The 26,808-nt window shown below is 40.5% G+C and overlaps 1 protein-coding gene across 1 annotated transcript in view; it reads left to right on the top strand.

Moving 5' to 3' along the window:
• Positions 1-1,661: 1,661 nt before the first annotated feature.
• arhgef18b (rho/rac guanine nucleotide exchange factor (GEF) 18b) overlaps positions 1,662-26,808 on the top strand; it is a 41,655-nt gene continuing 16,508 nt past the window's right edge. The window contains exons 1-23 of the mRNA XM_074668203.1: positions 1,662-1,771; positions 3,353-3,972; positions 4,350-4,518; positions 4,736-4,862; positions 4,974-5,028; positions 6,075-6,149; positions 6,924-7,032; positions 7,314-7,488; positions 16,457-16,527; positions 17,279-17,324; positions 18,476-18,683; positions 19,324-19,430; positions 20,795-20,935; positions 22,426-22,676; positions 22,756-22,881; positions 23,003-23,120; positions 23,991-24,245; positions 24,396-24,472; positions 24,708-24,886; positions 25,058-25,131; positions 25,433-25,618; positions 25,845-25,991; positions 26,316-26,431. Coding sequence (XP_074524304.1) covers positions 3,803-3,972; positions 4,350-4,518; positions 4,736-4,862; positions 4,974-5,028; positions 6,075-6,149; positions 6,924-7,032; positions 7,314-7,488; positions 16,457-16,527; positions 17,279-17,324; positions 18,476-18,683; positions 19,324-19,430; positions 20,795-20,935; positions 22,426-22,676; positions 22,756-22,881; positions 23,003-23,120; positions 23,991-24,245; positions 24,396-24,472; positions 24,708-24,886; positions 25,058-25,131; positions 25,433-25,618; positions 25,845-25,991; positions 26,316-26,431 — 2,982 coding nt within the window. The 5' untranslated portion in view covers positions 1,662-1,771; positions 3,353-3,802. The remainder of the gene's footprint in view (positions 1,772-3,352; positions 3,973-4,349; positions 4,519-4,735; positions 4,863-4,973; positions 5,029-6,074; positions 6,150-6,923; positions 7,033-7,313; positions 7,489-16,456; positions 16,528-17,278; positions 17,325-18,475; positions 18,684-19,323; positions 19,431-20,794; positions 20,936-22,425; positions 22,677-22,755; positions 22,882-23,002; positions 23,121-23,990; positions 24,246-24,395; positions 24,473-24,707; positions 24,887-25,057; positions 25,132-25,432; positions 25,619-25,844; positions 25,992-26,315; positions 26,432-26,808) is intronic.

Here is a 26,808-nt window from a genome sequence, read left to right as displayed (position 1 = left end):
GGGATCCCTCATCCAGGTCTACACTCCTTCATGCCCCCTAGGCCTGCTTGTGAAAGACACCAGGTGCACCCAGCCCAGCATGGCTGGGAGCACCATGGCTCCAAATCTCTAGCCAGACTCTTCTCCTCTGTTGTGCCCCAATGATTGAATGAATTACCTAACTCTATACGATATGCAGAGTCCCTTTCTACTTCTAAGAGATGTCTAAAGACTTATTTGTTCAGGAAACACTTAGGCACTTAAGCTGACCCTTCTCCTCTTTGTCCTCAGGGGTAGAATGAGTCAAAAGGTCTCAGACCCAGCTCTGAGTGAATATTTAGCATTGATTATTGAATATTGCTGAGAACTGAACTATATTGTTGCCACAAGTACTTGTGGTTAGTTATGGCTCATGGGAAAAAAACAAAATTGTCGCACTTTATGGCAGCATCTGCAGCCAAATAACTTGTTGCACTTTTTTGCACTAAGTAAGGTTTTGCCTCTGTCCAAATTCTCGCTTGTGTTATATGTTGCTCTGGACAAAAGTGTCTGCTAAATGAAACTGTAGAACTGTAGTAAACATGGTGCTTAAGACGGGCCAAGAACATGATCAAAGACTCATTCCACCCAGCTGAACACTTCTTCTTGCTGTTCCTCTCTAGAAGGTGAAACAGGTCTTTATAGAGCTACTCATCCAGATTGTCCAACAGCACAATCAAAGAACTGAAACTGCAAGGTATACTGTGCAATAATGGAGTCAATATTTCATTGGAGTATGTTTTATATATTGTCTGATATATTCACATATATTTTTTGTATGTTTTATTAGGGCCCGAGCCTGACCCCAAGGGTCGTTGAAGCCCTCTTGTAACCCTATTTGTCTTCAATGTTGTCATACACATCTTTGAGCCGCACTTATCATTTTGCAGTAACACTTGTTATCTTGACAATAAAGGCATTCTGATCTTGATTATGCTCTCACTCAAAATAGCGCAGCTATAGTCTAATGATGAGCACTGATCATGTCTAACAATTTTACCTCCACAGGGAGAAAGAAAGAGAGCAAATGAATTCAAGAAGAATGGAGTTGGCCCTTGTGGAGCCAGGAAGGCTGAGGCTGAGGTTCACATGAGTCCTGCCTTGTGAAATGAGTCTTATGTAACCTGTCGTAGCTGTGGCTCTTCCCTCCTCAAATGGGCATGGTGCAGCAGATACTTTAGCCACCAGTGGACACTTTGCACAACGAGTAAATGTAACAAAGCTCCATATTCTCCTGTGTACAGTACATTTCTATCACAGGTAGTATCCATTGTGCTTTATAGTGTAGGCAAGCATCTTTCCAAAGTCAGGGAAGGAATAATCTACAGCTCTGCTAAATGACACGGGGAAGCTGATGCTGGCTCACCAATGCAGTGGTGACAGTGGTTTGTGGCATCATGAATCCTGGAATCTGTTTAGGCAATGGAAACGTTAAAGCGTTTTCAGTTTGAGGTTGGAGCAAGAGTTGTAACTGATCTTTTTTTCCATCTGACACAAAATCACACAAAGTGATGACACAGGTGTTAAGTGTTATGGGTAAATTTGAACTTAACTTTTTGAGACATCTTTGTTTCAAATTAAGTTCATATCCATTTGTCTTTCAGCATCTGAGTGCAAGCCATGTAGCCAGCCCTGTAGTTCTCCTGGGTCTCAACTTAGTGTCCAACCTCCCAGTGCGACAGGGTCTTCCTCCTCTCTGTCCCCAGCCTCTATACCTGAGGATGTCTTCTTTGGGAGTAACAATAAAGATCAGGTAAGGTTCAGTTTTATTTCTTTTTTGACCACTGATATGACATGTTTTTTTTTCCCTTACTAGCCAAGCATGTTTGCACTGTTGACATGCTAATGATAGCATTAAGCACAAAACAGCACAGCAAAGTTATGCAAGGAATGCAGTTATCCATTTATTTTTACCTTGGTCAATTATTTTCTGTTTTTTCCAAGATTAGATCCTTTTTTTGGTAGGTGAGCATGTGGAACAGAGCAGAATTTGATGCCAAACTTGCCCTGGATGCAGGATTAGTTTGGAACTTCTTGTCAGGCTGACAAGTATGGCTCGGCACGTTTTGTTTCTTTAACTGTCAACTTAGGCATATTGAGTATGCTGTCCCTGCAGCACGTGTACGTAAGTGCAACTATGCAGCTAGCTACCCAGGATCCAAACTCTTCAAAAGGACACAGGGCTGGCATTTCTTGGACTTTACTTGCCTTCACGTTGAATCCACCGCTGTAAAATTGTTGTATTACAGAAAATATAACCAACTCAGTATACAGCAATGACTATGTCAAAGTAACATTCCTGATGAAAAAATGAAATTAACTTCATTCTTGTGCTAGTTACCTTAAAAAATGTCTTCAAGGCTTTAACGTCACGAAAAGACACATATTTCAGAGCTGAAATTAGCTTGGGCTAGCTTAACATTTGTAGAATGAAGCAAAAACAAAACACAAGCTAACAGAGACGTCAGAGGTCGTCTCTATGAACGCGAGTGCGTTAAGAGCGCTCACTACGACGCAACTTTGGAAAACCAAAACACAAAAAAATACAGAAGGGTTACTCTGGCATTTATTTCTGAACTGAACTGATACCCCTTGTAAAGTTAGCACATTCAGTATGGGGGATTGACTCACTTTCTGGGCTAGCAATTATATGACCAAACAAGTAAAAATTTGGCTGCTTTTGTGTTCATTGCCTTTGCTTCATTATCAAGACCAAGGTTTAGGTTTCATGGCTGTATGGGTTTAAAGCAAGCGGCAACCTCCGGTCTGAGAATATGAGACAATGCGGAAGTGCTAAAATCTGCTGTTTCTCGAGTGTTCGCTTGAGGCTGGCTCTGGAAGTACCAGAAGTCACATACACACCAAGCCAAAAAAAGCCATTTTCAAAGCAGAAATTAACCTATTTACAGCCTGGTTCAAAAAAACGTCTCCTGTCTGAGTCGCTAATTTTACTACCGGCACCCACTGTACAGGGGGTGAATTTTTTTGTAAATTCAATTTTTATTTCGGCCGTTCGGAGGATATTAAGATCCCGAGCTCCTCCAATAACAAGCACAGCTGAGGGTCACGTGACCGACAGGTGCCCTATGACTGTAGGCGAAGCCCTTGCCACTACCAATATGGCCGCTTTAGCCGATGTGCTTCATTTTCCGTTTCAGAAACAGGCAGGGTGACGTCGGCGAGACCACGTTCATGTTTTATACAGTCTATGGTTTAAAGTTTAAAATGTTTTATTTAATTTCACCATAAGCCGAACTCTGAAACATCTATTAACTATCTTTCTCCTCTATTTTTTCCCTTGTTGTTGACTTCTCTTTTCATTACCAATTTGCAGGATGCATGCTCAGTGGTCAGTGACTACGACTGTCCCTTCGTGGAGGTGAGCAACAGTGAGGAGGACTTGCTAGCCATCAGCTCTTCACTCAAAGACTCTGAGTACTTTAAAGACCTGGAAGGAGGGATTCCTGCTTCACAGCCTTCTACATCCCCAATAAGCACAGGCCCACAGAGCAAACCTGTCACTGTTGGACTACAAGTGTCTCTGAACACAGTCATTCCTGCTGTTAATCAACCTGTACAGACTTCTTTGACCACACACACCCCTCAGAGCCAAGAACTATCTCCTTGCTCCTATATTCAGCCCAAAGAGGAACCTCATCTGGACTTCGTGGTCACTCAGCTGAGTCCTAAAGTACTGGCAGGTTGCGTTGTTGACAGTGGAAACTCCTCAAGATCTGAAGTGGGACTTAGCTTGACGATTAATCTGAGTGGACTTTTGGAATCAATGGAAACAGAAAAGGGAATTATAAAATCAGAGGAAATTAAGAATGTGTCCACTATGGATGCAGATGGAGAACCAGATCTGGACAGCTTTCCTATCCTGGTCAGATCCATGTCAACGTCCCGCAGGCACAGCTGGGGTGTTCCTGTGTCACCAATTAACCTGGGGAGGAGGTAAAACGGATTAAACAAAATAGAAAGTTTTCAGAAAAATGGTTACACTACTAAATGCTCTACCAGTCATGTCTATTGTTTCACAGCTGAGCAGTGAAGTTCAACCTTATGCTTCAGCATCTGTTGCTTACTCTTAAAAACAAATACATGCTGAGTGTTTCCTGTGGGTTAGTTGGCTTTCACAGCTTCTTGAATTAAACACTCAACCCTAATTTGGGCTGAGAACATAAACAGTACACCAAAATAAGAACTGAAAAAGCAGCACAAAAAATAAGCAGAACTTCATGTGTCTCACGTAACAGCTTGGTTTGAGTAATAGACATGTCACTGCATGATTAATCATCTGTTGTGTGATTGTGCCTATGCTGTGTCACCAGACTGAGTCTGGATACCATGAACATGGACAGTGATGGAGAGAGAGAAGATGATGAAGAGAGAGAGAAAAGCCTCTTCCAGGCCAGTCAGGAGGAGACCTTAATCTGCACAGCGTGTCCTGTAGATGAGATGGATGGACCCAAACCGAGAGCCCCATGTCCAAAAACCAGGGTCTGTTCTGTTTTAATAACAAGGAGAGAAAGGAACAGTGAGAAATGATAAACTATCTCGAGACAAATCCAGCCAATATTGAGGTGTTTATACAAGCTAATGTGATCAAAATGACCAAAAAAACAAGTTACGATCAGAATTGTCGCTGCTGTATGATGTGCAGGTAAACATATTAAACTCATATAATTTATATCCATGCTATTTTCATTGCTTGCAGGCCAACAGTTTGCCTGCCCGGCATCTGTACTCTCGATCTGAAATCCTTGCCACAGATGAATGTTCCCGTGCTGCACACATTTCTCGTGTTGTCCAGACCTCCAAACAGGCGGCCAGAGCAGCAGGAGGTGGGGATGAGTGTTAGTACCTGTCAAGCTTATGCTAGTTTATGTGTTTTACCCTCAGCAGGCAGCTTTTTTCAAACATATCTGACCCTTTTTAATCTTTTTTGTCCGTAGCAGAGGAGTTTGACCCTGAGGAAAGCCTACACTCTACAAATGGACAGAGTCATATGTAAGTCTAGACTGTTGTTACTGATGAAATTAAAAATCTTTTGATGACTTTACATATTTGGTATGTTTCCCTTCAGTCTGCAGGAACTCAGGTTCACTGATGCCTGACAGAAAGTACAGCCCTCTGATTTTACTCACAGGAAGCAAATGTTAGCAGTGTGTGTCCTGTTAATCATACTTGCAGCTTTTGAATGGTTCATCACAACAGTTCACGTGATGTTCTGTTGCAGTAAATTGTTGTAGTCTGGTGCAGCTCTCTAACTCCCACATAACAAGGGGGGATTTCCCACTTCTCTCCTGACATATCTGCTCCATGTCATACATCTGCAAACCTCCTCCTCCCATAGTCCTCCCTCCCAGTTCCATAGATGGCCCGTCAGTGTGTATGAGTGTATTATATGTGAATTCTGGTGGTTGTGTGAAGAGAGAAGGAGGATGTGTTTCTATACTTCAGTTTTATCGCCCAGCTCCCTGCAGTTCCCTCTCCTGTACCCTACTCCACTCTACTCTACCCACTCAGCCTCAGTGTCTTGTTTGTCTTAGGCTGATGGTACAGAAAGTTCTGCAGGAGCTAAAGCTGTACCATGGGTAAGTAAACAGAAGAGGGAGGTCTGCCCTCTCCATCATCCATTGCCCAAACAACTCCCAGTGTTCAGAGCAACAACAGGACAAGACTGTGACTGAGGGGGGGCCTCTGAGCTGTTAGGGTGTGTCCACATGTATGTGCACACATGGTTTTGGCTCGTGTGTTTGCATGTGTCTGTTTCTGCACTGATACACTTTGCCTGAAATGGGTCTTGGGAACACTTTATTTCTATGATTTCATTAGTTTTAACTCACCTTACAAACCCAGCTGTCCACTACACTGAACGAATATTGTCATGAAGCAAATCATACTCACTGAAAAGATGTTTTTGTGTCCACATTGTTCACTTGTGCTGTGATTAAAAAGCCCTCTGTTTTTTTTCAACAGTAATTCGTTTGACCAGTTTTCTAGAGAAACCTTTTGCTCTCTGCTCTGACATCATCACATGTGTTTCTTCCCAGAGCAAAGCAGAGGAACAACAAATCAGAAACCAAAGATTCAGGAAGTGTCACTTGGTACGAGTTTCTCTCTAATGAGTAAGTACATCACTGTTCCCTTATCCCTGAAGCTTGAAGGGTTTTTAAGTTCCTTTTGGGGACTTTATTTGGCATAAGCTAAAGAAAGACTGTAATTATGGGGAGCAGGGAGTGAAGACAATATGCAACAAATAGACATGACTGGGAGTTGAACCAGCGTCCCCTCTGACAAGGACGTAAACTTACACCATTATGCCAACCAGCGCCCCACTAAAAGGACATTTTTTAATAAAATCACTTGTTGTGAACTAAAGGAAAAAAACTGTTCTTACAGTGTAAGTATATATATATATATATATATATATATATATATATATATATATATATATATATATATATATATATATATATATATATATATATATATATATATATATATATATATATATTGGCTCCTCTTTGAAACTTTTTGTAACGTTTGAATTTGGCATAAATGTATCACTGCTATGAATATTTACTTAGATAAACACACTGTATCTGAAAACTGCTGTCATAGACCTCACGTGACAACTACCCCCTGGAAACAAGTACACATGTTAAAAATAATCACCCAGAAAGATTACATTTGGTATTTTGTCAACAAAAAACTTTTTGGCCTTTATTTGTCTTAATAAGTCATTATCCTTAATATCAGTCTGTTTGATAACCAGCAGGGAAAACTGCTCACTGTTACGTTTGTATTGACGTCCAAATGTATATTCAAGCAAGTGTAAAATAATAAAACAAAAAAAACTGACAGATGACATTGTTTGTATGTAATTGGCTGCTTTGCAGGAACGATGAAGAGGAAGACCGCATAGAGAAGGTGGAGAGAGGCACCAAAGTAAAGAGGACTCTCAGTTCTCTGAGGAACAGGATGACAGGCTCCTTCAATAAAGATAAGGTAAACTCATAGCACACAGAAAAGGTGAACAGCTCTTTGTAATGTGAAAATGTATTCTTACCTGAACTACAGTTGCATAGAGCCCTAATAAGTGTTAGATATGAGCTAATATAACGTTGCCACACCCAAGCTTCTGATCTAGCTACACAGAGCATGTTTTACATCCTGCTTCTAACCAGTTTAAAGGTCATGCTCAGTCATGCAGTTTGTGAGAAAACACAACTTCACAAAACTCCCAAAAAACTTTTTGTTTGCATTTCTTCTTTTTTTTCTCTCTGCAGGGTAAGAATCGAGAAAAAGAACAGTCAAAGGAAAAGGGGAAGGAGAGGGAAGCAAAAGAGAAAGCGTGCCGCAGCACTAACAGCCATTGTTTGGTGCCGGGTGCTTTCTCCAGCTGTGCCACCTGCTCACTGTGCAGCAAGACCCTGCAGAGAAAGCATGGCCTGCAATGCATGAGTGAGTAACACCACAGCCACAGGTGTACACACACCCACGCTTGTTCTCAGCCTGATACACATGCACAGGTGCTTTGCTCACACGCGCACACAAACACATCTATTTTTGCTCATGCTAAAGCACGCATGCTCATTTGAGCAAAAATAGGGCATTTAAACAAAAACTGTGATCAAAATAAATCTTAAGGCAAAAGTTTTATTTTTTTGATGATAAATTTTATATTGTGTTATAAATGAGTATTTCAAACTTTGTTTTTAAAGCACTGTTTGGCAACCTTGTAGTAATAAAGTAGGTTATAGCATTCAAAGAATGTTACCTAAAATAAGAATTTTTGTTTCTTGTGAAGGATTTCTTTTCTCTCACATTTCTGCTAAAATGAATATGACACTACCTTTCACTTCCTCTTTAAGCAATATTACTTACTTAACTTACTTACAGAAGCATTACATACAAAACCCACAAAACCTACATGCTCTGTTTTTCTTCACTGCATCATTTTTTTGCACACACTTGTTTGTCAACTGCTATCAACATCAAAGCTTACCTGTTCCTCTGGCTCAAAAATGTCCTTAAATGTGTGTGTGTGTGTGTGTGTGTGTGTGTGTGTGTGTGTGTGTGTGTGTGTGTGTGTGTGTGTGTGTGTGTTTGCAAAAATATATAAAAGTTGATGCCTTGCTTTGTTTGGAGGGAACCAAAAGTTTTGTTAAAGATCTGTACTGGGTATTTCAACACTCTGTGGCACCTTTGTGCTGCTCTCATACCACAACACTGCAGCCTGCAGGTCAACTGATAAGCCTGCATTACCTGATGAAAGACACTTTAAAGTGTTGGCGAGTAAAGTACAGGAGATGGTCTGATCCAAAAAGTCTAACTGCAAATTGTGAAGTTTGAAATAAGAGTAGTGAAACATAAAAAGATTGCTAAATACATTTTTAGACTTAACTTGTCAGAAGAATTTATCGTGTATTCTAATCTCTTCAAGTTGTTGCATGTTTTTTTTTTTTGTTTGTTTTTTATTTATGTATTTATTCATTTATTTATTTATTATTATTAAGTTAAAGTTAAGATTCTAGACAGGGAAAATATGGACTAACATCAGAAGCATCAGAATTAGACTGAAAGATTAAAATAGTTTTTATTAAGATGTTAATCATCTGAACAAAAAACATTGTTGTAATGCCATTCTAAAGGGACCTTAGACTTCACCTGTTGATCATCATTGAACACCTGGGAGTAAAATACAAGTTATTTTAATAAATGCTACTTTTCTAGTTCCATTAGTGGTTTCTTTATGGAGAAGATGGAGAACAAACTGGTGCCCAGTGGTTCCACGCAACATTGGATTTTGCTGTAATATAGAGACCAGTTTCTCCTAATCCCTGTGGTGGGTGGTTAAGAATTTCACACCAATATATTATAGTTCTAACAAAGAAAGTGGTGTTTTCTGTTGTTCATTTTTATTTCCTTTAGAGCTGGACTATTTCCAGTAGTATAAGAGGAGGCACAGTCATTCACTGCTACCACTTCATTATGTCATGGCTGTAAATGAATAAGTTTCCTTACTCCTGCTGTTCTGCGGGGTACAAGGCCATTATATGTCCAGGACATTTATGAATACTGCAGTCTGGCAGCACGGTGTGTAATGTATGATTGTTTTAGTAGTATGCTTGTTAAACAAATGTCTTCTGGCATGTATCACAAGGCACAAGGCACCCAGCATCCATCGTGATTCAGACTGCACTACAGTCTTAAGACAAAAACCAGAAACCACCAACACATTTAAGTCTCTAAAATGACCCCCCATTCATCAAGCATGACCGTTAAGGCTGATAAATAAACATATAATGCGTTTTGACACTAACCGTGATGTAAATACGCGCATGTACACAGGCATGAGAAAACAAGTGAGTGTCCCTTTAATTTGAACCAAGCCCTGTGGGGATTCAGCCGAGAATCAGCCTGTGGAATGCGTCGTTTGTATGCTGGAGATTGTTCCCTGTGAGAGGACACAAACTGGACAAAAAAGAGAATGTGGGATACATGTTGCTTTTGATATAAATGGCCAAACACATTCATCTAACTTATGGACAAACTACATAGCCTGTTGGATGCTGCTGGGTCGGATAAACCGGGTCTTGTTGGAACGGTAAGAGCCAGCTATGGTGTGAAGCGGGATCAGGTGGATAACTCCCGTTGTTTCTCTCAATGGACTTTTCGGGCATCCTGACCGCTAGCCTAGCAGCTAAATGCTAAACTATCTAAACAACGGCTTCATGCATTGTCTCTCTGGAGGCTTTGATTTTTTTGTTTGGCTGCGTCCGTATGTTTGCAACAGAAACTTATTCTCAAGTTTCCCTTGGTCTGACTTTTGAAAAACGGTCCAAATACTGAATCAAGTAACTCTTAACTTAAAGCTAGCTCCCTATTAGCCACTTAGCGCTAGCCCGTTAGCCCAACTGCTTACATTTGGAAAACATGGTTTGTTGGATAAGCAGTTAGCTTTAATTAGCTTAAAGCTACAGTTTGAACTAGCGAAGGACGTCCAAACGAGCATTTTTCTGAATTAATTGAAGCTCATTTCCAGTTTTAATTATCAACTTCATGACTTGTTTGGTTTTTACTTTGCTGCTTGTTGTAAACTGTGACGCTCAACAGGTGGGTGCTGATTGTTGTTAGCCTCGAGGAGATAACTACGAAGTCAGCTGTTGAGTCAAAGTAACCTGATAGGATAATAGATTAATTATGACTACGAAAGGAACATAATTCCCATGTTCGATAGTCTTTTCTTGGGTTAAAGTTGAAGCTACTATCAGTGCATAACTGTCTCTAGTATTTGTTATCGTCTCGTTCCGTTATAGTTGTCTCACAAACTAGGTTAGCTAGTTCGGTATCACGGAACTCCATAATCCTCGTCATTTTAAATTATGTTATTCTTGAGTCTACTACTTTTCTTTCTTCTGACTGTGCTTCTCTCTTACTGGGTCACATGGTGCTAATTGTGCTTGGCAGGTCTGCCGGTGCATAACAGCCCACTCCACTGACTCTGGGTCTCACCCATCTCTCCCTGTTAGCACACCACTCCTACATGCTTCACTGCTTTGCCTTCAGCATGCCTGCTTCTCTGGGTGTTTGCCTTGTACAAGAGTTAAGATCCCACTGCCTCCATGCCTCCTGTCGTTACCTCTGTGTATTCCCCCCCCTATACGATTACTATCATCTAATTCGTTGCATAAATGGGCTGATTGATCAGTGTATAAGAAGAACAAGAAAAAAAGTGAATATGCTTCCCTGACATGAAGGTATACATACCAGTAATTTATGAAGATAATCTTGATATATATTTCTGCTTTAGCGTTCCCCAACCTCTGCCTGGTAGTATAACCGCTGTACATCCATTTCTACATTTATTGTGATTCTTTTGGGGCCATGATAAGGGACCAGTAGATATTTTAACTTCCTTGACCACAAAGCCCAGTGTGCTTCAGTCCCTCTCTTTAACAACATGATGACATGGCTTTGCTTGCCGCTCCAGAGCCTGCCACCAACTTTGGTGTTTTTGACACTGCTGTCTGAGCAGATTAAGAATAACCTCTTAGGCGTCTGCATATCCTTTGCCGACAGCTTTTCAAGAAGGTTATACCTTTGCCCTCCTTGTGACCTCTTTTAACTTGGTCTGCACCTGCATTTGTGACATTGTGTTTTTTCTATTTAGCTGCAGGACGCCCATGGTTTTGACAAAATTTAAGCCTGTCGCAAGAGTAGTTTGAAGAAACCACAGAACATGTTGGCTGAAACTAGATAAAGAAGCTGGTTTAAAACTTCACTAGCCACGTATACATGGACCCAAATATTCCACTTGCATTCGGTTTATTTGCTCAAACGGAAAGAATTTGACCTTTGTATACACCTCATTCCAAAAGAAAAGTGCCAATCTGAATGGACATTTAATCGGTTTCACAGGGGTGGAATATTACTTTCCCCAAACCGATTGAGGGTTCATGTATCCACTCAAATGGAAAGTTGTCAGGGTGCGTTCTTTCAGCGCATGCTCAGATATGACGTAAGACGCAACTAGAGACGTTCCTCAACTTTAAAAATGGCGGCGAGCTGTCAGCGCTGGAGGAAAGTTTGCTTTTGATCCAAACTTTGAAGAACTGAACATAATTTCAAGAATGGACGGACACTCACAATACGGAGTATTGCAATACCGTGATAAAAAAAAACAAAAAACTGTTGTCCTCCAGCTTTGATAAATCACATGATGTTTACGTTTTTCTGCGCATGCCCCTTTGACTATTCTGTTTGATTATAGCGGCGCATGTAGACCAAAGATTGGAATATTCCTTTCCATGTATACTATTGTTTTCGGAAAAGTCATTCAGACAGATTGCATTCGGAAAGACGAAAAAACTCCACATGTAAACGTGGCTACTGTTTAAAGTAACTGTTAAGGATTATTATGGCAGGGCAAGTTAAAAAGTAGAAGTGGACATAAAGTGAAACACTTCTCTTGCTTTGAAACTGAACAGCCTTTGCACTATTGACATACAGTCTCTGATTTGAGCTATGGAAGAGCTGGCAAGACAATTTCCTATCGCTTTGAAAGTTGCAGTGTGCTGTGGTTAAAGTATTAGATATTAGAGTAGGATGTTAATGCCCACATTTATGCTTGTGAATGGACAAGTAAACATGTATGTTTTTTGGAAAATGTCTCCAAACTGTTACTGAAAACAGAAAATAAATACATACTATAAAGTTGGGTCAAGTCAGTATCTGTTCTGCTATTTGTCGTTACTAAAAAATGTAGGTTTTTGGTTCAAAATTCAAAATTCTCATGCAAGACTGATAAAAAAAAATTCTACTGGTAAAATCTGTGATCTGTAGCCCTTGATTAGGAAGTCTACAGCACTGGAAGTGGTGATGCATTTCTGTAATGAATTGGGAATGGCTTGTAGAGCACCTTTCTTGGGAATTCCAGCTGAACCCACACCTTTATTTGAACCTGATAAGCTTTAAGATAAAACAGCGACAAAGTAGCATTTTTTCTTAGATATATTCCCGGGGAGACCCTGCCTATATCCACCCTCATCCTGTGAGATAACTTATCTTTGCAGAGTGAGTTCTGTTTGTTGCTTTCTTTAAAAACTCTGCTGATCACAGTGCTTACCTAGACTTTATATATTTATTTCTGAATCATTAAAAAGCGTATGAAACTGCATGCTGCATAAACATGCTTCTCTGTTGTGATAGGGAAGTTACCAGTCAGCAGATGTCGGCGTGGTGGAGGTTGTGATGGGGGCTGAGTGTCTCGTGGACCAGCTGTAAACCACAGTGCTGCTACTGACATGATGACAGGGTGACAGGAAGTTATCTCACTGCTTAAGAGTGGCAGAGCTGGTTAAAACACATCCGTCATGTCCACCTGATAGAGGGAAATCCCTCTGATGATTCTACACAGGCCTGACGTCTGGTCAGTGTGTACTTTAATCAGCTGGTTCTGACTTGTTCAATCTAGGCGGTGGTGTATTTTCACAGACACGCCTGTTGCCAAACCCTGAGGTGGTCTGTAGCTGTAATGAACCACTGCTTGTTGGCTTTGTCATATCAGTAGACAGAAAACAGTGATCTTGCTTATCTTGGGACAATTTTACTTCCATCAATCAGAAATTCGGTTTGAGTGTTATTACTGCAGTTTACTTTTAGTCAACAGTGATGCTTTAGCGTGACTTTGTTGCAGTAGGATGGCTTTTTATTCTTTTTAAAGTAGACCTGCGTACACTCTTTATCTCCTCCCACTCTTAGTGATGCCTTAGCCAGCCATGCTCTATCAATGCATTCTGGTTTTATTGAAGATTTGCTACATAGACTCTATTCAGCAATGAAAGCTGTAATGCTGTTTTTCTTTTTCGCCTCACAGACCCTGCCTGGCAGAGAGTCTGAGATTCTGTATTTGTTTGTGAAGTGGAAAATTATGTTATCTGTGGCTCTGGCTGCTTCATTTCTGATAAGGCTGTTTGTTTACTCAACTCCGTTTCTTTCTCTTTTAACAAAAGTAATAATTTCTCCAGCCTCATAATGAAATTGAATTGAATTAAATAAGTATAATCTGATAGGGAGAGAAATTTCTTTGGAAGTGTTTTACATGAGATGTTTTGGGCAAACCATGCGTCTACATTTGGATTCAGCAGACTGGTCCTGAATAAAATGCTGCTCTTGTGGATCCGGCTCACAGAGGGACACAGCAACGCTGCTGTTGGAGATTATTCAGAAGCCAGTTTGTGTTTTCTTTTCCTTCAGCTCAGCCAGCAACTGTTCATTTATTACCAGAGAGAGGGGTACAGAGGGATGTGGTGAGCAAGCAAGGTTATAATAGTTAACTAAAACAAAACTAAAAATGAAAACTAAAATTTAAAATACATTGCAGTTAACTCAAACTAATAAAAACTAGAAAAGAAAACAAAAACGATAAACTAAAACAGTATCTTGTTTTCACAAAGCTAACTGTAACTAACCAAAATGATAGACAAAATGTCCTTAGTTATAGTTTTTGACAATATTAACAGCCTTTAGGATTTAAATTAATCAGACACATTTTCCCAACCAATTTTAGACAGTTTTCGGCAGTTGTCAGTGCCGTACAGCACCATCACAGCAACGTACTGGGACGAGCTTGTTTACTGCACTGACTGGCTGTGTGCTGTGCTGCAACGAAACGTAGTGGAACAATAAATCAGAGCATCTGTAATAGTTTAATTTCATGTGAGTCTGACTTTATTGTTACAGAGTCCAAGTTTCTAATTATTAAAGCTCATATTAAATTGTTTTATATAATTTATGTTTTTATTATTTTTATTTAATTCATGTTAACATTATTTTATATAATTTATGTTTATATTTTTTATATTAAGTTTACATTATTTTCTTGTGTTTAAGGCAGCACCCAACACTTCAGTATCAGCATTGACAGCAGTGAGCACTATGTTGGACTGGAAAATAAACTGTATTACAAAATATTTACTCTGACCTTTATGAATCCTGAACCTGGTTAATAAGGTATGAAAAAACTAAAACTAAACTAAAACTAAACCTTGTTGCAAAAATTAAAACTAAATAAAAACTAGAATGCCCGCTCTAAAACTAATTAAAACTAAACTGTAACGGAAAAAAAATGTCAAAACTAACTAAAACTAAATTATAATTACAAATCCAAAACTATTTTAACCTTGGTCATAGGGGATAGAATGGAGTAAAGAGGTTAGGACTGGATCCAGTTGTTCTAAGTACACTTGGATATCAGACTAACTTGATTATTATCATACAGTACATGTAACTAGTCTTTATTCCTTAATGCTTCAGCCACACAAAAATGACTAAATGACTATGTGTGTGACCTCATGCCGATCTGCAGAGAAGAAGGCTTTTTGCCATTGTCTCCTTTGTAGCAGCACACAGTAGAGGAATATGCAGTAGAGGTTTGTAGAGGTGGACTCAGGCTGTGGAGCAGTTAGTGGAAGTTGCCAGTATGTTGTTCACTGCAACATCACCTTTGTTGACAAGCTATGCACAGCTCGACCTGTGACCTGGGTAACATAGTGAATGTAAAGTGGGCTGTGTAGAGGAAACACATTGAGCTTGATTCTTACTCTTACTTTAATTCAGTGAGTGACCCACAACTGAACTCCCCAATCCTAACTCTAATGGAGCGTCCTCCATTTTTATGTGAATATGAATTTCTTTGCCTGCATACATCTGTGTATGTTTTGCATTCAAAGCCATGTGTTTCTTGTCCACATAAGCCCAGTTTTTCCTGCCTGGGTTGGGATGCAACTTTGCATAGTGATAACTTGATTTGTTTATTCCCTGGGGAAAGGCTTGCTTACCTTATACAGTATGTAGTCAGTCTGAAAGATTGCTTTGTTTTTTCAGTCTAATAATTGCATGAAATGTAGAGGGGAGAACTCAGTGAATGCAGCTCTTTAAGTGATGGACACGAGAAACACATTCAACAGGCGTTTCATCAACAAATGACCAGATACCTGTTTTGCATGTTGGAAGAAAAACAGATGAAAAGAGGGAGATGTTGCAAAGACAGGGAAGTTCCAAACCTGCCTGCAGTGTGTCTTCTAAGTATAAACAGACAGATCATCCATGTTTCATCATGTGTAATCACTTTCATTAGCCATAAGGATTTTCACCTCCAGATAAATATCTGTGGGGAGTAGAGGGTAGGGGTTGACATGCAGCAAATTTTTGAGTAGTGTTAATTTCGTTGATGAAGACTATGACAAGCAATATTTGTCAACAAACGTTTTGCACAGAAAAAAACAAAACAAAAACTACATAAAAAGTCAGACATCATGACAAAGACAGTGACGAAAAATTCCATACCGTTTTGTCACAAATGAAGATGAGACGAGAATGTTAGGGAGGGGTGCAGGCCCAGTGGCTCTGGGTTGAAATGTATCACAGAAGCTGATAATGCTGCCCCTGGGCTGCCTACACAGGCAGTGTTTTTTTCCTCATAAGCAGCCACCCATTACTTTGACAACATTTCTGTGTACTGCCAGCAGTGCTTGTCAGAAGATTACAAGAACTAAAGAACTAAAACCAGACTAAGACTGAAAGACTTGAGACTAGACCCAGACTACAACTCTTACGGTGTTTTGTTGACTAAAAATAGACTAAGAAAAACAAATTTTAAGATAGTAATATGACTGAAATTAAATGGTGGTTGTTCAGAAAGACTAAATCAGAATTTTCCGTCAAAGTGAACACTGTGTCCGACGATGGGAGTTAGACAGACACGACAAGCTATGCCAGCGAAGCTCCAGTTGTTGTCCGAAGACAAATTCATTTCAACTTGGTTTCCCGTTCAGTTGTTCCAGATCTTCACTCAGTTCAAATGCCCCCCATCCCAGAGTCCTCTCTACCTCATGGAAACCACTGACTCTGTGATCTTGTTTTTCAGATTGTGCTGTGAACGTTCACAAGAGCTGCAAGTCTCTGCTGGGTGAGTGCACCAGCAGCAGCAGGAACAAGGTAAACAGTGTTACTAATAACTAGTATACTCCTTTACTTGGTCAGGCAGCATCAGTCCTGAATGATTCAGAGCGTGTGAAATAAATCCAAACAGCTGACACTGTCCACCTCAATCCACGCAGGAGACGTAGCACCCTCCTTCCTCTTGTCAGCAAAATGGCTGCCAGTGATGCTGCTGATTCATGATATGTGAAGAATATGAATGTAGACTTTATGGATTCACCTCAGAATCTAACCCTTTGAGCCAGCATCAGATTGTTCCAGTATCTTCTGAGTTTCATACAAACAAAGGCAGTCAGGTTATGACAGATTCCTGTGTCTACTTTGGATTTGTAATGTCCAGATAAAAACAATCACTGCTGTTGAAACCAAAACTGTAATTCCATTCTTGGGGAAGTGCATGTTGGCTTCCCTCTCTGGAGCTACAAAGCCTCCACACATATCTCTACCTTAGCACCTCAGCTGAGCAGCTTAAATCCAACTTTGGCACGAGGAGCTGTGTTTTTTTTTTCACTGAAGGGCATTTAAGACAACCCAAGTAAAGATTACTCGCCTCTGTCTACTCTTATGAATCTGCCTGAGATGGTCTTGCTTTTAAAACATAGTCCATATCCATGTGAGCAGTCTGGTCCATTAGAGAAAGAACAGAAAAGAGTGTAATTTCCAAGACGCTTTATAATCTGTCACACAACTGACAAACCTTAAAAGAATGGCCTTGAAAAAACACTGTGTGTTTATCTCTTTCACACAGAGAGAGTCACTGCCAAGGACGGGTTATTCGGGATCTCCTAACCTTGGTGAGTAGAATGAGCATATGCAGATGGGCCCCTTGTCATCACTTGTGAACTAAGTACCTGTTATAGAAGAGGGGTGGATACATACATTGAAGTGATGGATTATAATTTAGTCCCAATTTGGCTGATTAGAAATCTGGTTGCCTCTCTGATGGTTTTCAGAGGATTGAAAGATAAAATGTCGTGATCTCTAGAGATGGAATCATCCTGTTGCTCTCTGTCAGTGCATGTGGATCTGTGTCTGCTTATGCACTAAGCGTCGAGGGAGAGATAAGTCTGCATCAGGCTGTGGGCAGAGGTGATGATTAGCCATTGTGAAGGACAGACACAAGATTTATTTTGAAAGGATGCCACATTCTTTTTAACTTTATCCTTACTGGCATTTACTTGTGATGATGGCAGGCCATTTGACTCAGAATGAATGTGCAGCTCATCTTCATTTGTGACTCAGAAAAAAAAGAGCTCAGTATTAATTGTAACCTTAAGCCAGCTCTGCTACATGTGATCAAACCCACAGGAGACTTCAGTGTCTGCAGCAGTGGCCGCACACGTTAATCTCCTTTGACAGTTGTTATTCTCTTCTGAGCAGCCGGAGTCTTTTTAGCCACACCTCATCCCTCCTCGTGTCCTTCACTGGTCAATCAGTAGCTTACACGGGTAGTGGATGGAGGGGGTTTGTTTTTGCCAGATTTTTCTGGAAGAGAGTGAACGTAACGAATCTAGACAGGCACTTATGAAAACACATTTTTTTGCCACCTTAATTAACTCATATGGGATTACGTAAGACTTAAAACACACCAGCTTCTCCTAGCTGGAGGCTTTTGCAATGGAGCTAGCCGTTAAAAGGGGCACAAACCAAGACTGCCACAGGATTGGGATCTCCTCCTCCTCCTCATCGTGGTGCCTGCTCAGGGCCTCTTTGTGTTCCAGTACTGGTGCATCATGACCCGATCATCCGTTGATTTTTTTTTTTAAATCTGTGCATCAGTGTAACATGAACAAACACAGGTTTCGCTTCAGGAAGGACCGTCAACTTGCCAAGCCATCCTCTTCATTTCTCTCCTGTTCATCTTTATCATTGTCCCTAACCTCCTGCTCCTCTTCTAAGTCCTCCCATGTCCTCCGTCCAACTGTCTCTTGTCTATCCTTTCTAGCACTGAAAGACCGGGACAGAGAGCAGGAACAGTGGGGCCCAGCCTCGTCGCAGGCCCTGAATGGCCATACAGGTTTTCTCAACACCCCAGGCATGACCAATAGTCAGTGGGGATCAAGCTCTCAGCCGACCGCCGCCCATTCCTCCAGCTCCACCGCAGCCACTTCCTCCAGCCTCGGTCACAGCCTCCATCACCACAGCAGCTCAGGGTAAAGCGTTTTTTTTTTTTAAGCAAATCAGATTATTTTGATTTTGCGTCTTCTTTTTCTTTGAATCTAGTTTGTCTTAATGAGTATTGATTTTGTGTGACAGAATTCTGGGTAAAGAAGTTCACAAAGCACCAAATATGAGCCTTTGTTCCCTCTAATCTATAATTCTGTAAACGTTTGCTGTATCTACTGTATGTTAATATCAGATATTTTTAGATTCTTTGTTGCTAGAACACTATTTTTTCTATGCTATCATAAGATGTGTATTTATAGTTGACATATCAAGGCAAGCTGTCTTTACTAATATTAAAGCCTTTTGAAACTGAGTCTAGACGGTTCCTAGAAGTGGACGTTTTTTTTCTAGTGCATTTCTAAGAAAAGTATGCAGGGAGAAGGAAAGGAAGAGGGACAGAGAAATAAAAGCATAAGGTTGGTGGACACAGGCACAAGCGGCAGGTAGCTATAGATGAGCACCAGTGAGTAGAGAAGTAAAATGCAGCTTCCTGTTTTTTTTTTTCTTTTTTTTTTAAGTTTTAGTTTGAACCTGTCAGTGAGTATGTTGGCTGTTTAGGCTGCTAATAGCTACTGGTATCAGTGTCTGCATGTATGCCACCTTGGACCTGTGGTTGTCTTCCCTTAGATCCCTTCCCGGGGAGATGGATGAGACAGATGCTCTCCGCTTTAAACGCTGCAATGAAGACGCCATTTCCCTCGCTCCTTCCACCACAGAATCTATCATAGTTGAAGGTGAGTTGACTATCAGAGGAGGGGACACTACTCTTCTACTTTTAGAGGAAGTTTTCCAGGTGGTAACAAAGCTCTTGTTCGTTCTTTTAAGCCCAAGAAGCCTGAACTGAAAGCGGTAGTTTGTCTTAAGGGAGTTTTCTTAAAACTAGGGAGGAGAGAGCATGGAGTGTGTTTTGTGAAGCCAGGGGTGACCTCACCCTCTCTCATTAAGCTGGAGTGTGTGGGAGAGAGATGGAGACATACTAGATTTAAGGTAGCCACTTAAAAAAGTATTACTGCATAATCTGTTTCTGCCAGCTTCCCTGTTGTAATGTTTATTGCTTTATCAGAAGTACTCTGTCACTCTTGCGGGGGCAGGTTATTTGTCCTCGTTGATTAGGTCAGCTGCTGTCGGGATTTCACTATTTTTTGTTCCTGAACACTCAAAGCAGAGACATTAAGTCAGCAGTGAACTATTGTCGACTTGGATGATACCCAATAAGTCATTGGCTTCTCCTGAGGGAAAAGCACTCGAATGTTAGTAGGGATGCACGATATTATCGGCACACTATCGGTATCGGCAGATATGAAAATTTCTGCCGATATGCACAGCCGATTAGGTGCTATTCAGTTAGGATTATTATCATTTTCCATCTGAAAAATAAGCTCCTTAAATAAAATGTAGCACTTAATTTATTTGCACTGCAGAGCTCTGTGTCTGTCACCAGGTTGTTACAGTAGCTCTAAAATAATCAAATGCTACTTGGCTATGTTTAAAAATACATTGTACATTTAAAGTTCATGTGGTCTAAAGAAATTATTTTTCTGTATTTCAATACTGAATGTCTTGAGTTTGAAAAAATAATACATTTCTTATTTATGGTAAAATCAAATGTTTTTTGTCTTGTTTTATGTGTGTTTCTTAAACAAATAAGACCGTCACAATAAGAGTAACATATACATTTCAGTACAGGATAGACTTAGCTTTCTTTACAGTGAAAAAAACAACAAACTTGTGATAATCGGTATCGGTATCGGCCAAAAGGGGTTTCAATATATTGGCATATCGGATATTGGCAAAAATCTAATATCGTGCATCCCTAAGTGTTAGCACTGATCTCTACTCTGGTTCTTTCTGGTTCATATTGTGCTGTCTCTCATCTGACCTCTTAAACACTCTTATATTACAACATTACTCATCTTATTCACGCCATATTCATACACTGATGGCAGAGGCTGCTATGTAAAGTGCCCGTCACTTTTTGACTAATCCAGTTAAGTAACCTATAGGCACACCAATGGCACAGCGATTTTTGTGCTTTTGATATTTGTTCTCTTTTTGTGTCAGCACCTCAGCTTTATAATGCCTGTGCTTCACACTACAGATTCTCACTATGCAGCAGTGCGGGCTGATCTGGAGTCTGATGCTCAGGACCTGGAGTTGGAGTCATGGAGTCTGACAGTCGACCAGCAGTACATGAAGACACACAGTAAAGAAATGGTCAAGAGACAGGATGTGATATATGGTAAGTTTGAATTTCTTAGGTCATGTTTACTCTCGTAAACATGCTGTTCCATAGTGTAAGGAGCTGCTCACTGATTGGACTGTTGAGGTAAAATGTCATATTTTTTAATGGGGCCGCACACTATGACTGGAAATTTGAAGATCATTGAAAGTCGTTTTAAAAGTTTGGGACTGTGAGCAGTTTCAAAGTGATTTCAAAAAAGTCTCTCTTCTAGATATATGCCTGATGGTAATCCACACTTTAAGATGAGATTATTGGTGCAAATAAAGGTTATTTCAAAATGCTACTTCTTAGCTTACTGATCAGGTCAAGCTTGACAAGATTGATTTATGGCACGTCAAAGTCTCTGTGACAACACCACGCTGGCTAACAAAGTTTAGATGTGAGGAGAGAGATCTGTGTTTTCCTCTACTGAAAATGATTGCTGTGATTAATTTGTTGTAATGATGGACACTGGAGTTTAACTGTGAAACAGAAAAAGGACAGAAGAACAGGAGAAAGTACAATGGGATGGTGATAGGTAACGAGCTAAAGGCTAAAATACGAGCTAAGCTGTTTGTGATTATGTTTATTCCAACCAAGATGCAGCAGTTATTCTGCAATGGTCTGTTCAAACATGAGTCTATCAATAAAATGAAGGGTGAGGTTACGTTTCCTCTGCTTTTTAGATGACTGGCTGGACATAACCAGGATTTACTAACATTACACATTAGAGACGTGCTAGAACACTGGGCTGCAAGTAGTGCTACACATAGCCGGCTTCTAAACAACAGTACAAACTGACAAAGTTTGCAAGTTGTCACACAACAGCATTTTGTAACTGTAGATAAATACCCCACCTTGTCACATTGTATCCGATAAAAAGTTGTGTTGAGAAAAGAAAAGTTGTTTTAAAAACAAAATCTGATCTCCATCCAGGTCCAAAACAAACCCACACCTTGTTGAGAGTCACATCTTCAGGACTGTGTATGTTGGCCAAAAGGTGTCACTGAAGTCTAATGAAAACAGATCCTCCTTACAGTTTCTTTAACTCATATCATGTTCATCGTCTTTATGTACTTTAAAACCCAGCGCTTACATTTCCCACAGTGTATATTGACCAACAGCTGTCATGTAGTGATCTATCTGGTGTGTTATACATATTAAACTGGTTCAGCCACAGTCATGGGAACAACACTATCAACACACTCATATGTATACATCTTTTTTACATTTTCAAAACTTGTAGTCTTTAGTCCCCTTAGGGCACGTGGTTTAAGTGATGAAATGAAATGAAAATTTACTGACACAGCTCTCTTTTGCTCTATTAAAGATCATGCACCACTTTTTTACATTCATAAACAATGGAGGACTTTTAATTGACAATGCCTGACAAAGAAAATAAATTCTTATGGGTTTATATGGAACAAAGCCTCCTACATTGCAATTCAGTACATGAATATTTCCACATTGAAAAAAACATAAACTTGTAACTTTATGTCTCTGTACAGAACTGATGCAGACAGAGATGCACCATGTGCGGACACTGAAGATAATGCTTTGTGTGTATGTCCGGGAGTTGAAGGAGAACCTCCAGATGGACTCAGGGAGGCTAGAGTGTCTCTTCCCCCGCTTGGAAAACCTCCTGGAGCTTCACACACATTTCCTGTCTCGACTCAAAGAGCGGCAGCGAGAAAACCTTGTCTCGCCAAACGAGAGAAACTACACCATCAACAGAGTGGCGGACATTCTGATCGCACAGGTGAGGGAAAGAAGGAAACATGGAGGGCCTTACAAGAACATGCACAGAAATGATTGTGACACTTTCTTTTGGTCTTCAGTTCTCAGGTGATATTGGAGAAAAGATGAAGGACAGTTATGGGGATTTCTGCAGCCACCACACTGAGGCTGTTAGCTACTACAAAGAGCTGCTGCAAAACAACAAAAAATTCCAAAACATCATAAGTGTAAGACAAAGGAGCATTCTGACATTTTGTAACAGGATTTATCTACAGTGTCTCTGTTGTACAGCTAATCAAAACCACTTTAAGTCTGGTAATAATCAGAATAATGTTTCTTCGTTCTCAGAAAATTAGAAATCTGTCCATCGTACGAAGGTTAGGAGTGACCGAGTGTATCCTGTTGGTGACGCAACGCATTACCAAGTACCCAGTGCTAGTGGAGCGCATTCTGCACAACACTGAAGGTTCAGTTTTCAACATGCATTTGCAGCTTAAAGGGCAACTCCGTTTTTTTGACACCTGGACCTTATTTATAGGTGTGTGCATGCTCATATACTCACTCAGACAAACATCGTGCAGCTCAGAGTCCTTCAGAAGTTATTTAGATCCAACCAATTTTAGCCGCACTTAGCGGGGGCCAAGGCAAGGGAGCTTCAGCGCGGGACATAATCTCTGCAAAATCGCTCATTTCGGCCATATTTTTTCATCCAACGCCAGTGTTTTCATAAAGTCAGCTCATCTACCGTCTTCAGGTGGGTCAGCTGACCCAGAGATGACCTGGTAAACAAACGTTTGACGGTTGTCCCTACCGGTTTGAGCCTGCGTACACGGACGAGGAGCTCCATGAAAGAAGGATGCAGAGGGAGAGAGACGAAGAGCTGGCTCGAGAACAACAAACAGGAGCACGTCCACGACTCAATGCGAACTGGTGGTGCGCTTGTGGACAGTGTTCGCCTATGGCAGAACACTGAGTGAGGAGTGTGTGAAGAGGAGTGTGTTTGTGATAACGATGGATAGCGATGGATGAAAAAATATGGCCGAAATGAGCGATTTTGCAGAGATTACGTCCCGCGCTGAAGCTCCCTTGCCGTGGCCCCCGCTAAGTGCGGCTAAAATCTGTTGGATCTAAATAACTTCTGGAGGACTCCGAGCTGCACGATGTTTGTCTGAGTGAGTATATGAGCATGCACACACCTATAAATGAGGTCCAGGTGTCAAAAAACCAGAGTTGCCCTTTAACTGAGCACCCATTATCATCATTAATGAAAAAAACACCATTATACTCAGTGAGTACTACCCTTCACTAAAAACTACATGTTGTTTTCTGTGTCCAGCTGGAACAGAGGAGCATGAGGATCTGAACCGGGCACTGGGTCTGATCAAAGACACCATAGTTCAGGTTGACGCACTTGTTAATCTTCACGAGAAGAACTCTCGACTGAGAGACATCCACAACAAGATGGAGCCAAAGGCACTAGGAAAAATCAAAGATGGTCGAGTGTTTCGCAGGGAGGACCTGGCACAGGGCAGAAGGCGGCTGCTGCACGAGGGCACAGTCAACTGGAAAGCTGCTTCAGGAAGGCTCAAAGGTGGGATTATATTAAAGGAATACTTTATACTTTAGTGATCTACTTGAATAAATCTAAATGGAGATTTTTGCAGAGTTTTTAAACACATTAAAACTAAAGAAAGGTAAGCTTGGATCTGAAGGTGTATGATGATTTTTTTGTCCTCTTTAGATATACTTGCTGTACTCCTGTCAGATGTGTTACTCTTGCTACAAGAGAAGGATCAGAGATATGTATTTGCTACAGTTGTAAGTATTAAACTGTCTTTTATTTACTAGCATGAGACCCTCCCTCCTGTGTGCGTCCTCTGTGTGGTTCAAAGAAGAGTTTACTCACATGAAGAGTTATAATGAGCTTATATGTGAATGGGAGCAGAATTGAGTCGGTTATTTCTGACAGCTCTGTGACTATCACTTGTCATGCCTTTTAAAAACTATGTTACAAGTTAATAAATAAGCACACCTTTCTCTCTTCTCCATTCAGGATAACAAGCCGTCAGTGATTTCTCTTCAGAAGCTGATTGTCAGGGAAGTGGCCCATGAGGAGAAAGCCATGTTTCTCATCTGTGCCTCCTCCAAAGAGCCAGAGATGTACGAGATTCACACCACCTCCAAGGAGGAGCGGAACAGTTGGATGACACAGATACGGCAAGCTGTAGAAAGGTAGCTGCAATTATACACAAGAAATGTGCAACTCTTTACTATTGCTACATTTTATGCACAGATTTATGGCATGAAAATACTGTAACAGAGAAGTATTAACAGAAGCTTTAAAGGAGTCTCACTCACTTTGCTTCCTCGGTCCCCTCATGTGTAATGTCCTGTCACTCCTAGTTGCCCTCACACAGAAGAGAGGCTGTTCAGTGAGCAGGAAGAAGCACGAGCTTTCAGGTTCAAAGAGTTTCAAGGTAACTGCAGAAAAAAATGATCAGACACTTGAGGATAATGCATATAAAAGGCCACCAGGGGGTGATCATTAATCATTTTTGAATCAAAATTTCCATTTTTTGTACCATTTTGAAAAATACATGTAACTGTGTTATCTATAATATTTTTTCTGTTTTTCTTTCTGAAGAATTTGTTTTTGAATCCCTTTTTTTTTTTTTTGAAAATTTCAAAAGAATATAGGTGTGTATGAGATAAAACCTGCATATCAATTGTCTTAGTAGACAGAGCTGCTTTTATCCGCTTTTCTTTTTTCTTCTTTAGAACGGCTGAGCCAAAAGGATGCAGTGATCGCTCAGGCTCTCACTGAGAAGCTACAGCTTTTTGCAGATATGGCAGAGTCTGTGGCAGGTTTAGAAGACACAGCTTCACGTTCCAGACTTCTGCTTCGAGGAGATGCCTCAGACCTCCAGCAGGGGGAGACCCTGCTCAAAGGAGCTATCACCGAGGGTAGGGAAATGCTGAATGATTTGTGAATGAGCTTTAGAGACAGGGCCATGGCATCATGGTGTTGTGTGAAATTACTTACAGATTTCTCTAATGTATTTCCTTGATATGCTCCCTACGGCTCTGTAATACATCACTAATTAGTAGCAACACTTACATGACTACTGGTACCCTGAACCTTTCACTCAGTCCAGTCATTAACTGTAACTTTCTGTCTTTGTTCCATCAGTGGAGAACCTCCAGAACCTGCTGCAGTCTGGAGTGAGGGAAGAATCCCCAACCCCCAGTCTGGAGGAAGGGAGTGGCTCTGGGGTTCTGCCCAGGCGAGCAGATACATTTGGGGGTTATGACAGCAGCCCCACCATCCTGAATAAGAGTGAGTCCTGCACAGTCCTCACCCAAAGGAAGTCTATCTTTTAACAGAATTGCATCTGTATATTAGTGACATTTCACACCATTAAGAATATGAACTAACAATAAATTGGATTAATTTGTAAAAGACTTGTCTGATTTTCTCAGTTTCTTGTTTGCAAAGCCAACATATCTGGCGGAAGCATTTGTCCAGGCTGCTTTGTTTGTACTTTTATTTGTATATGTAGAGCCTGTGATTGTCTGTGTCTGATTGTCTGTGTATCAGTGTGGTAAAATTATTTATGTATGTGTTTGTGTTTGTATTTGTGTTTTTATGTGTCTGTGCCAGATGGCAACTTGAAGAAGAACTTTTCTGGCGAGTCCAGAAACAGAGACAGAAACCAAAGAGCCAGCTCTGACCCTCAGCTCAAAGACCTGTGTGGCAGCCACACCCTGGAGCAGACGGTAAGCTTCCAACATAACACGGACAGTAATATCCTTGAGATGAGTCACAGTGTCATTTCCTGTATAAAGTAATAATCAGACCAGGTCATCTGGAAAGTTTCCACATCTTGATGTTTGCTTCCACCCTGCTCTCACAGATCACTTCATTAGCTTCTGTTTAGATAAACACTGATGATACAATGTTCTCATCACACACCAGTAAACACAGTGAGAATGATGAGGCAGAAAAACATGTTTTTTGGTTTCCTGAGAATAAGTGACCATCTACATACAGATCATTTGTTAAAAAATAATTTAAATACAATAGTTTTATCAGTGTTCTCTAAGCTATCTGTGTTTTTACTTCTCATCATAGTTATGTAAAAAGTAGTCCTTAT

The sequence above is a fragment of the Halichoeres trimaculatus genome, unplaced genomic scaffold, assembly GCF_033239565.1.
Source record: "Halichoeres trimaculatus isolate MK-OKI-2021-1 unplaced genomic scaffold, fHalTri1.1 fHalTri1_scaffold_4, whole genome shotgun sequence".
In the NCBI taxonomy this organism is placed as follows: Eukaryota; Metazoa; Chordata; class Actinopteri; order Labriformes; family Labridae; genus Halichoeres; species Halichoeres trimaculatus.
Note: the sequence above shows the minus strand (reverse complement) of the source record. Positions and strands in the feature narration are given on the sequence as shown.